This window comes from Copadichromis virginalis, linkage group LG16 (genome assembly GCF_057382275.1).
Source record: "Copadichromis virginalis isolate Kocher_CV1m ecotype Utaka linkage group LG16, C_Virginalis_male_GT1.1, whole genome shotgun sequence".
Lineage (NCBI taxonomy): Eukaryota > Metazoa > Chordata > Actinopteri > Cichliformes > Cichlidae > Copadichromis > Copadichromis virginalis.
The window spans coordinates 22,822,105-22,834,344 of NC_140633.1; the positions used below are offsets into that span (position 1 = coordinate 22,822,105).

Below are 12,240 nucleotides of genomic sequence, written 5' to 3' on the forward strand. Positions count from 1 at the left end.
TTCTTTGGTTTATTTGCTTAGCCTTAAAATCTTTCAGAACCGATGTGTGAAACACGAAAAACCTTCAGTATTATTAATTTTTTGGGTCATGAGTTAGATTCTAAACTGAACTAAAATGTTTTATTCAATGTGTTATGCTGATGAGTATTACCACAACCAGCTGTGTATTGTAGAATTCAAAGTAACTGCACATATGGAAAGTAGCAGAAATAAAGGGTTAGGCCAGTACCGTGCATATAGATCTGCATGAGGCCCTATTACTCGGATTAATTCCATGTATTTTATAAAAAGAGAAATGATCCTATTTTAGAGTACAGTATTTTTTTTTTCTATGAGAGCTGATCCTGATATTACCCCAGCTACGAAGTTGGCGTCTTGTTTCATACATTTTCCTTTATTCTTTCTCAAAGTGCCATTAAAGAGCCATTTGTTTTTATCTTAACACTGAGCCTGCATGCTTACAGTTTTCAGATACTTTGATCTGTTTATAGTTACTTATACTCCATATTTCATATATTTAAATTTCTCCTAAGTTTTTCAAAGACTGTAGCTTTTACTTTCTTTATAAAATAAACAATCTTTGTTTACAAAAAGAATCCCCACCTGGTCTATTTATTATATATCCTACAGCTCAGATTTGCAAATTTCAGAATCTTGTGCTTTGCACTAACCTAAGCTTTTACAGCTCTGCTCATTTTGCATGTACAGCCTCTCGCTATCTTCCTCCACTCATCACCTCATCTTTTAAGTGTCATTTCTGTAGTATTGTGTGTAGCGAGGTAATAACGCCGAGTATTAGTAATGATTGTAACAGCACTGTTACAATACCCGTAACATTTCTTTTTCCACAGTGTCCTTTTTTTGTTAAAAAAAAAGCATAACTTTACGTTCGTGTATGTCCGTAATGTACGTACTGTAGCTCTGACTCCTGTAGCTTGCTTTGCATCTTTGACATGCTCACCGGCCATCCACCTCACCCTTCTCTTCCAGATCCACTTCCTCATGATTCTCTCAGCAAACTGGGCCTACCTTAAGGATGCCAGTCATATGCATGCCTACCAAGACATCAAAATGAAGGAAGAGCGGGAGCTGCAGGACATCACCTCACGCTCAAAGGAATGCCTCAATTCCTACACATAAGGATATTTCAAGCTTACAATCCACACGCACACATACATAAGCACACATACTTACAATAACAGACACTGTGGCCAACCACTGTGGGCCCTCTGGACCAAGGCGACTCTCAGCTAAAATAACATGCCAACTGACACTGTGCAGTACTAACCAGGCTCCTAACAGACTAATGCATCAGTGTTGCTTTCTGCACTAATTGTTTCACAACTGCTCTGTGAAGTTTCATTCATGCTAATTTTTATTTTTCATTTTCTGTAGGGAAGAGTGATCTGAGTTCTGATGTTCGTGTGTTTTTATAACCTTTGTTGTATTTTTTGCTGGTGAAGCTTGTGACATTGCACTATTCCTACACAGCACACCAGTGTTTCACAGTCTTGCTCGATCCTTCTTTAGTTTTCAGCTAAGGAAGATGAAACATTTTGGTTTTTGTTCTGTTTTGCAGATGTATTATACAAATGAACAGCCTTACATCCAGAGTTGTGCATCACACCATACTGACCTTTTTAGGGAAAGTAAACCAGATTCTTTTATAAAATAGTTGGTAATACATGCACTATAAATCTATAATCCTTGATGATTATGAATTTACTTGCATTTCCATCTCAGTTGGTGATTGTCTGAATGTTGTTCATTAGTTATGGATTTTTCCTGTACAGCTACTTAAGTCATAGCCTACATTACCTCTACCTCAGGTGAGCACTAGAGCCTATGGACAAACAATTCCCATTGCAAGGTGTAAAATAAACCAATTCCAGTTGTAAAAAGATGTCTCAAAGATATAGTAGATAGGTTTGTGTAGCTACACCCCCACACATGCACAACAGTTCAACTGATTCACAGTACTATAGACTTTGGATAATGCTACAAGAAAAACTTACTCTGACCTGTACGTATTCATTTAGGCACATAGGAGGGAAAAAACAAAAACATCAGTAATTGCCAATGAAGAGTTGTGATGGCTAATAATATAGCAGTGATTATCTGCAACATGCACAATATGATCAAAAATGACTTGATTTAACGGAAATCCTATTGATAAGCATAACTATGTCACATGTGTTTGTTACAATTTGAAAACAGAACTGAAGAAGTTCAGTTAAATTTATTACAGGTCAAATTTTTTCATTTCTTACCTTTTTTCACAATTTTCTATAATTGTATATTAATGTGCAATTTTCACAATGTTAAAATAACAACTTGTAATCTTTATTAGCTGAGTTACAGGGATAATTCGAGATGTTACTTTGTTGTATAAAGACAACCACTTCTGTGGTGACCTGTGATGTACAGTTATGTACACTGACTTCAGTAGTTGGCAGTGTTTGCCCATTTCCTGTTTTTCTAACAGAATATAAAGCTATGTAGCACATTAGTTATAGATCTTTTTTTTAGGTTCTTTTAATCACTTGAGAAGTATACTTTATTGTTTTGTTGCCTGATAGTATGCCTGTATTTTCTATGTATGTCAAGGGCTTCCTCATGATTAACTGATACTTAACTTTCCAACTGTCAAGCAACAATTAGCCACAACAACAGTCCTTTAAACAGTTGTATAAAATTATAAATGGTAAATTCAGCCAAAGTATGAATGCCAGTGTTAAACAGTATCTGTTTGATACAGTGGTACAGACCCTACAGTGCTTTATGTAGGACTGGCAATAGGTGTGGTCGAGCGGATAGATGACAGATGTACATGAAGGTAATGTACGCCACATCTTGTCTTTGTATGTTGTGTTTCCTGTTAAATGAACCAAAAAAGTAAATACAAGGCTATCTATCAATCACCAGGAGGACAGTAATCAGTTAAAAGAAAACAAACAAAAACCATCCTGTCTGACTGGAAACCCCTTTATGAAACAACTTCACCGGCCTGTTGACTGTTTTTATGAAAATAAATAAAAATGTTTTTTTTAAAAACGTTCTTCCAATTGTGGTGCTTTTGTTCTTTGCATGATAGAATTGATTGGTATACAGATTTAAAAAATGCATTTATTTGAATTTCATACAAAAAAGAAAACATGTAGGACTGATAAGCAAATTCTTGAAATATCTGTTTTTATACACTTCAGATTATGATGCCACAAACTGATGGTCAGCTCACCAAAAATCATCATCTTCATCCTTGTGTGAATATGCTGCAATGCTGAGACAAAATTGAGTTTATTAGTGAAAGCCTCGAGGGACAGAGTTAAAAAAAAAAAAAAAAAGTAAAACAGTTTAAAATTAACAACATGAATCCAGAACAACAACAAAAAAAACCCTCAAGTATAAAGTACGACCATGATAAACCACAAAAGCAATTAAATGTTATTGAAAGAGGCTTATGTAAGTCCTGCACAGCTTTTGAATTAGAAAGCGGAAATAGTTTGTCTAGCCAAGTCAACGGTTTTAATTTACCTGTCTTCTTTATCCTCAGTCAAACTCTTGGCCTCTGGGCTTGCATATTCTGCCTCTTCTCTTCGAGAGCTCTGTAGAAAAAAACAATCCCAAAGAACTCCAGTCTGCATCGAGTCTCCTGTTTCATTTGTACAGAAGCCTCAGACAAACATGGATGCAACTTACCTGTGCATGTTGCTTCCCTCTTGCTTCCAAGACCATCTTCATGTATTTGTCCAGTGGATTTTCACTTTTAGACTCATTATATTTCTCTCCACTGATTTCTTCATCTACTCCTTTCTTAACCCCGGTTTCTTCTTCTTCTTCTTCCTGTTTTGGATTTTCCACCTCTTGCAAAAGCTGATTAGAATGGGATGTTATCACATTAAACATTCATTTAAGGTCGCCTTTATGAGAAGTTTAGATAGTTTAGCTTATAAAAAGGATTTCTGCAGGAAGTGGGTCTAAGATAATCATTACCATCTCTTTCTCTAGTCGCTCAAGTTCTTGCAGCTCTCTCTCTCTGGCTTCTTCCTGCTCCCTTTGTCTTTTTTCTTCCCTTTCTTTCCGCTCTCTTTCCCACCTTTGTTCTTCATCTTCTTCCTTTTCAGATTCAACCAAACTTTGTGGGAGTTCTAGAAATAACATGAGTCATCCTTTGTCAATTTGATCCTTTGGGTTTAAAGAGCAGTTTACTGAAAATTGGCGGAAAAATGAGCCAACTGATTTTTACAGTTTGACTTATGATGTACAGTAAAAAAAGGCTTGTATTGTCATTGGAAGTCAAGAAAGATTATGAATCGTTGATGAGAGAACTAAGACTCACCCGTTTGGCCCTGTGAGTCTATTAGGTCTTTTGGGAGGTCTTGTGGGTGGGGGCCAGCAGGGGCCTCCTCGGAGAGAGGGACAGCAGTGTCCAGGAGAAGCTCTGGAATGTGGCCGGGCTCTGGAGGGAGACATGCACAAAGAGATCTTTTATGCCCCACCATAATGCAACAGGGCCAGAGGACCAGCACAGAATACATAATCAGCAGTCCTTCATCTTCACCATTGTGCAGGGCCACTGAAAGGCCAGTCACACACTCATTAAAAAACAGCCATCCAAAAATTCTAGGCCTCCAAACTGGATACATTACACATTTTGTTACATTAGTGATTAAACACTATCAACATATAGTTAATCATTTTCTAGAAATATATTCTAGTGACAGATGGAGCAAACAGAAATTAATCACACAGCACACTTTTCAGCACTCGCATCATGCACAGCAGTCATGGAATTAAAATAAACAGCACATAAACTATGAGTGTTTATCCTGGGATACAGTGAAGATTTTCCAGTATAAGAGGAGAGCTATACTTCTACAATAGATCCCCAGGGAACTTGTCATCTCCACTGAATGTCTTGTAGCTAGTCAAACAGCATGAAGCACTACTATAAAAGAACTTTATGTTCTAACAGTTTAAAAGTTCCCCTTTGATCACAATTTATGGCCCAGAACCTCTTCCTCAACAGCAATGACGCGACCAGACTGCTGAAGCTCAAAGTCGGTTGTATGAGTCACGTACACTGCAAACATTGGCTTCAGAAATACATGACCACATTCTATTTGATTATGCTTTAAACAATAAGGGGAAAATACTAAACAAAAATCAACTAACAACAATGAACAACACTGAGTACCTGATAATCCTCCAGTGAGATCTTCAAGGCTTATCTTCTCAGGCTGTGGGGAAGACTCTGAGCTGGAGAAGACTTGCTGTAGCTTTGGTGGACTGAAGGACACAGTGGCAACATAGGCATTGGTATTCACTGTCTCATCATAAAATGTATGCGAAACACTGCACTGTCCTTGAAAGTGATGCCAGATGATACCTGGAATGGTCGCGTGCTGTGCTCCTGAGCTGAGGACTGCGAGGTGGACTGAGCTCGGAGGACAAGTCCTCTGAGGTCACCACCTCATTGTGGAGGGCAGGAGAGAGCTGCCTGTCAGACGACAGCTGTGGAAGCAGGACTGCAGACACGACTGGCCCTAACAGAAGGAAGGACTTAATATTAAAAAACACATCTGAGGTAGAAACGTGCTCAGAGACTGATGTGTAAAGATCTGGACAGACTGACCTGAATTTTCAAATAATTTCCATAGAAAATATACAGTTTACATGCATGTGTGCAGCATATAAGCACTGAGAACATAAATCATTATTCAGTTTTTTGACATATTACCTTCTGTAAGCTCTCTTTGAAGATTATTCTTGAAGGAAGATTGTGTTGTAGGGGATGGGTGCTTGGATAGAGCCAAGCTTTCATCTGGAGCGTTTCCATTTTTTAGGAACAAAGGCTCGGTCAGCGAATAGAGACTGTGGTCAACAAAACATGTGGCCTGTGGCTGGTTATGATCTTCTGAGAAGGTAACTCTTGATTGTGCAGATGGTAAAGTCTTTCTGGTGCCATTGGAGGGGGATTGGATAGACTGAGGAGACAGTGGTCTGTGTGAGATCTTTGGTTTGTGGGCTAAGTGACTGTGTGAACGGAGAGGGTCGTGTTTTCTAAGAGGAGAGTCAGGGAAATGAGAAGGATGTGGTTGTTGTGGGGAAAGAGGTCTTGGGGGAAGCATGTGTGAGATGGTGGAGCGCACTGCCCTCTGCTGGTAGTTCCTGTAAGCTTCCTCTAAAGTCTCAGCCTCCCTCTGCAGCTCCTTGATCCGAGTCTTAGCTTCAGCTACCAACTCCAAATCAGAATCTGGTACATCACTCCAAGGCGATTTGCTTCCTCCCAGATTGCCATCTATTTCACAAACATCATAACCCACCCTGGCCCTCAGCAGAGTTCTGTCCACATAGATGTCAGGAGGAACCAGCTTGTCAGCGCCGAGCTCTAGTACAGAGCGATCAACAAGAGATGGTTTGGGATTACGCAGCACTTCATTTTCAAGAGCTGCCGGGATCACATGAGTCGCACAAAAGGAAGAGAAAGGGGAAAGGCAAACACGATGAATGTTGAGTACTACTACAGAATACAATCCACCATGAAAAATCAGAAAACCCCCCCAAAGCTAATTAGAAATAATTACATGGGGCTACACCAGAAATAGGCAGTTAAGACTAGAGTGTTGATTTCTTTCTTGCTTTTACTCAGTTTTCTATAAAGACCATCAAAAATACAAATAAAAGGATGAATCAATATGTGCAATGTGTAACTGTGTACAGAACTGTATGAGCTAGAAAAGAAAGCAAGCCTGCTTATGAAAAGCAAAAATAAAGTCAACTGTACTTAAAGCAAGATCATCTGATGTGATTAGCCACATTAACAGGGATGCCACATCAAAGTGTACCTTGCTGAGTTTGGTGAAGCTGCATTTTAATGTCCTCAACATGGTTAGCCATCCACTGGGATTTCTCTTTACACTCTATCAGCTGAGCTTTGAACTGGGCACATTGCTCCATCTGCAGAAAAAAATGGACACAAAAGTGAACGACATGTATATTTTTTGATAACCAGAGATTTGAGGGCATACTGCGAACACAAATTCTTCAAGGTGAAGAAAAATTGTTTCCCACAGCAAGGAGCTGTGATGTAGCTGACCTCACTCTGGAGCTGTGCCTGCAGCACCTGTTTCTGGTTGTCAAATTCTTCCGCATCCAATCTGCGAGCACTCTGTAGCCTCTGAAGCTCCAACTGCAAGGATAGTTGCTCTTTGGATGGTTTGCCCAAATCTGAGACAGGATATATACGACTTAAAACATAACATAAAAGTACAGCTCATTTCCCCCAATGCATTTGTCTTCAGTGGGAAAACTGTCAGATGAAAAAGCATCTGGTTTTGTATGGAGCAGTTCTTGACCAGCATGACATTACAGCACATGGGGCCCATTATCATGTCACTGCCTTTTGTTAGCATTGAGGAGAGAGGCCCACTGCTCCTTTGCCCCATCTTTAGACAAGATGAATACTGTAAGCCTCAGAGAGAGGTAAGATTTTCTTTGCCATGGGTAAAAGGACCTCTGTCTCTGCTCCCATTCACTCATCCCCCTTTCCTCATTGGCTGTCTGCAAAGCTACAAACAAGACACAGAGGCCCTACTTTGGCAGGCGAGACACATTCAAGAAGACTCAGCTCAGCCAGAGGCAGTGGGATAAGACTACCAAAAATGCTTCACAGTACACTGCACCTTACACAGTTCACAATGAGCCTATACTCATGCACTCTGAATGCAACACAGGAACTTCAAGAACCTCGCTTATGGCAAAGACTGCAAATATTCAGACTTACCAAAACTAGGATTGCATTTTAGACACAATAAATCTGGTTATATAGTCCCAGGCTATAAGATAATCAGATGTGCATTATTATAAACAGAGTATGCCTGATTGTGTTTTTCATGTTTTTAACTGAATAGGGACACTCTCCTGGTAGACACTCGAGAGCAACCACCACTCTCTACCTGCATGAAGAAGCCGTTTCTCCTCTTGGGCCTCCTCCAGCTGTTTCTTTAGCAGCTGCAGCTGCCCCTGCAGCTCTGCTTTCTCTTTTGTTAAGCGGGGGTAGTCACTCATGCTCTCCATTCTTTCCCTTAACAGCTCCTTCTGTTGAGTCAGCAGAGAAATCTGCTGCTGTGCTGTGTCTAACTCGATCTGGAAAAACAATCCCGCGAGGGATATTAAAAGCATGGGAACCGAATCGCACTGGATGGCATGCATTTATCACAGAATTAAACTGAATGCTAATATAATTATTTATCATTTTGCCTCACGTCCACTGAAAAGGGTGAAGTTAACAAGGATGGATGGATTTGGGTCTTTACCTGCAGCCGCTTCAGCTCTGAGCACGTTTTACTGTGGTCCTCCAATTTGGCATTAATTGCAGCCGACTCCTTTTGGATACGGACAGTTTCCACTGAAAAATACAAAGATGTGAAAGCAGACAAAGCACAGGCAACAGAAAATTGGTCATAAATCCTTCACTGACTGACATACTTGCCTTTGTTTCTGTTCTCACTTTCTGTGAGCTTTTCTGTTCTCTTGATGTAGTCCTCCTTTAGTTCAAGCTGATACCTGATTTAAAGACAAGATGAGACATTTAAAAGCAGGACTAAAACTAAACAGTACAAGACAATGTGACTTGTTGTTCTTTCTACATTACACAAAGCAAATACTCGACCTAGTGATCAACTACAGATTTGCAAAAGCAATGTTGTCCTCTGTCAAATACATGGTAAAGTCCTCTTGTGTATGTTACTCTATTAATTGCTGTTGCTGCTGATAGCTCTATTCTTTTGATAAAAAGAAAATCACTTAAGTTAAATAAAGGTTGGTACATTAATTAACTCAGTGTCATTGAGATATATTTACTGCTTTATTTAGCAGGAAAATATTTGAAATTCACCAACAGGATTACTGTATTGATTTTTATGTCACAGATAATGATGATAATGTATACTGTATAGTATACACACAGTACTGACAGCAAGTACCTGGAAAGTTCATTCTTCAGCTTCTGGTCATACGTGTCCTCCATGGTTTTCACAGCCAGTTCTCTCCTCCTCAGCAGCTCTTCAGCTGTCTTGATCTTCTCCTCATGGATTTGACAAGTCCTATTACCATAAAAAGACAACAGCAACAACTATGAACCTGTGACCACAATGGAAGAGTGCAGCATCATTTCACTCAGATAAATAGTCATAAAAAATTCTTACTTTTCGAAGGCTTCTCTTCTCATCCTCAGCTCATTTTCTCTGCTACGTAGTGTTTCAATTTCCTTCAGCACTGACTGTCTCTCAATGTATAAGTTCTTTTCTTCAATCTATAGAGAAGCGAAGTGGAAATAAGAGATAATTAGTCTATCTTAAATTTAAGGAGAAATAATTTGAATGTAAACTGTAATGCTCAGAACCACCCATAATCAAATTGCAGTGGGATATAGAAGCCTGATGCCAAATCATACATACAGCTCAGGAAATGAGCAGCAAGGTTTGAGGACTGAGAACAATTTAAAAAGATCAAGTGATAGCCAGTAAAAGAAAGTTAGGTAAGAAGGCCAGAATCCTCAAACTGACACCAGAACTTTAAGGTGATATTATTAGTAAAATATTCATCTGGGTGTCAGACCTTTGAAATCTTACATTACATGTTCAAGGTTTATATGAGAAAAAGAGCACCTCATTGTAGCAGCCATTTACCTCTTGCTGTTTTTGCAACCGATCAATAGCATTTTTCTCTCGCTCCATCAGGGCCTTTGTCTTCATTTCATAAGTCCTCTCCAGCTCCTGCTTCAGCCTTTCAAATTCTTTATGAAATTTGGATTTTTCTTCCATCCTCACCTTGGCAATTTCAACTTCTTTAAAATGTTCTATCTACAAAAGAAGATGAAGAAAAAAAGACAACATTGAGGCGACCCAACCTGGAGGAAAACTATGTGACCAAATAAACCATGTTTGTTACGAGTGTGTACCTTTAAGTTCATTTCTGTTTCCATCTGCACTTCAATGTCTTTTCTATACGCAGACAGTTTTGACTGTAATGGAAACACTTTGTCCTCATTGTACCCCAAACCCTCGTATTCCCGATCTATTGTTTTCATCTTCTCTACTGTGAATGGAAAGACAGGGAGAACACATTAAAACTCTTTGTTGGAGGGCATGAATATAAAAAGGCCAGTCACCGTCAGACATCAGTTCATACCAAGAGACTCTCCATAACTTGATAAACTTGTCTGAGTGTCGGCATCGTGGCACAGGTTCCGAGTATAATGATCTGTTAGCTGTGTTAGAAGGCTGATCAGGAACCCTGGTAAATAAAGACATAATAAATCACTGGAGAGACTCTCGAACAAAAGCAGTTTTATTAGAAGTAGAAGGAACAGGACACTGTACATACCCCTATCATGGTTTTCTTTATTTGAAGACTGTAAGAAAATAATAATGGCGCTTTTATTAGTAATTACACTATGTCTTAATACTTATATCAAAAAGATGTTCGAGGTTCAAAATAATTATAAATACCAATGACTTGTAAAGGTTTGATTCAGGGCGTATTTTAAGAAGCTGAAGAAGGTCTTCTTTTGTAAAAACCTGTAAAAGTAGATCAGAGACCTTCATCTCCATCTTCTTGACACCTCAAGCTACATGTACATAAAAAGTCATACACACCTTGTCTTTAGATAATCCGCTTTCAGGATAGAACACAGAAAGTGTGTACTCATACCCAGAGTTCTGGAGATGATCTGCCACTATGCTGTTACAGGCTGAAACTAAAATGGGTTCATGTTTCACATGTGCTGGCCTGGGAACTGGTTCTTGGCCTGCCAAAGCTGGGTACTTTAACTCCTGGATGAGCTGATTTCGCAGCTGTGCCTAAATAAGATCCGAATAGTCAAAGAGAAGGATGAAGACCAAACACTGAACATTGCTACAGTGCTGTGAAAAAGTATTTGGCCCCTTTGATTAACTGTAATTTAACACCTTTTTTTGTAAAGTCGAGCTCAATTTCACTATCCACACCCTGGCTGATTACTGGCAGACCTGTTGAATCAAGTAATCACTCAGACAGAAGCTGTCTCACAAAGTGAAGTAAGCTAAAAGATCCCAAAAAGCAACACATCATGCAACACGCTATCAGTGTGGAAAGAGTTACATCACCACTACTAAAGCCAGTCTCACTATCCAATTGTTAGAGCTATAAAAAGTGGTGACCTTTCTGAAGAATGCCCAGCCTACCAGAATTACTCTAAAAGCAAAATGACAACTCATTCAAGATGTCACTGAGTTCCAAGGAGAAAACCACTGAGCAAAAGGCTCAGCTCACATTTGCCAAAAAAACGTATTGATGATCCTCAAGACTTTTGGAGAAAGCGGAATAATGAGACGAAGGTTTCACTTTTTGGAAGGTTTGAGTCCCATTACATCTGGCTTAAAACTAACACAGCATTTCATAAAAAGAACATCATACCAACAGACATGGTGGTGGTAGTGTAATGGTCTATGATCTAGAAAGTCCTGAAGGAAAATGTCTGGCCATCAGTTTATGCCCTGAAGTTCAAGCACACCTGGGTTATGCAGCAGGACGATGATGAGAAACCTGCCAGGAAGTCCACCTCTGGATGCCTCAAAATAATGCCAGATGAATGTTAAATTCTAATTGCTTTGACATAACCGTAAACAGTCCATAAATGCTTAAAAACCTTTCAATGTGGATGAATTTAACAATTGTGCAAATAAGAGTGCACTATAAGTCCTCCATGGTGATGTGAAAGAAATCGAGAAAGGCAAATACTTTTTCACAGCAATGTATAATAATAACAGCACCGTTATTAACATTGCTTACCTTGAGTGTATCAAGAACTCCTTTACTTTTAAAAGTCTGATAGAGTCTTTTCCTCAGCTCGTCAGGGGATAACGCATCTTCCTTAGAGGAGGACATAGCTGGGATCTTTGCGAGACCTGACATAAAACAAACAGAAGCAGACAATTGGACGACGAGTGTGAGAATAAAAACCTTCGCTTTCAAAAACTTTCCCAAGTATTATTGGTTGTTATCAAAATTGTATTCCTCTATCTTCGCAACATGTGCACCATGTGTATCTTAAGAAGAAGAATACTCACCTGCCTGACGACCACAAACCTTCGCGTCTTTTTTCTTGTTCTTGAAACATTTAAATCCACCGTCAACGGAAAAGCTTGGTTCCGTGCATGCGCATAATTATGACGTCACGTCGAAAAACCAAAAATG

The 12,240-nt window shown here is 39.3% G+C and overlaps 2 protein-coding genes across 3 annotated transcripts in view; one reads left to right on the forward strand and one right to left on the reverse strand.

Moving 5' to 3' along the window:
• gpm6bb (glycoprotein M6Bb) overlaps positions 1-3,058 on the forward strand; it is a 29,113-nt gene extending 26,055 nt beyond the window's left edge. For both annotated transcript variants that reach the window (XM_085433864.1, XM_085433862.1), the window contains exon 7: positions 991-3,058. In XM_085433864.1, coding sequence (XP_085289990.1) covers positions 991-1,140 — 150 coding nt within the window. In that variant the 3' untranslated portion in view covers positions 1,141-3,058. The remainder of the gene's footprint in view (positions 1-990) is intronic.
• Positions 3,059-3,106: 48 nt separating this feature from the next.
• Positions 3,107-12,192, reverse strand: ofd1 (OFD1 centriole and centriolar satellite protein). The gene is made up of 23 exons (XM_085433861.1): positions 12,114-12,192; positions 11,836-11,951; positions 10,662-10,865; positions 10,515-10,583; positions 10,390-10,417; positions 10,195-10,299; positions 9,965-10,101; positions 9,693-9,866; positions 9,210-9,316; positions 8,988-9,107; positions 8,495-8,568; positions 8,319-8,410; positions 7,959-8,148; positions 7,100-7,230; positions 6,849-6,960; positions 5,741-6,451; positions 5,390-5,546; positions 5,198-5,289; positions 4,340-4,459; positions 3,994-4,148; positions 3,700-3,873; positions 3,535-3,605; positions 3,107-3,280 (listed from the first exon to the last, which is right to left on the reverse strand). Exons 2-23 carry the CDS (start codon positions 11,929-11,931, stop codon positions 3,235-3,237), a joined length of 3,165 nt encoding a protein of 1,054 aa, XP_085289987.1. The 5' UTR covers positions 11,932-11,951; positions 12,114-12,192; the 3' UTR covers positions 3,107-3,234.
• Positions 12,193-12,240: the final 48 nt, after the last annotated feature.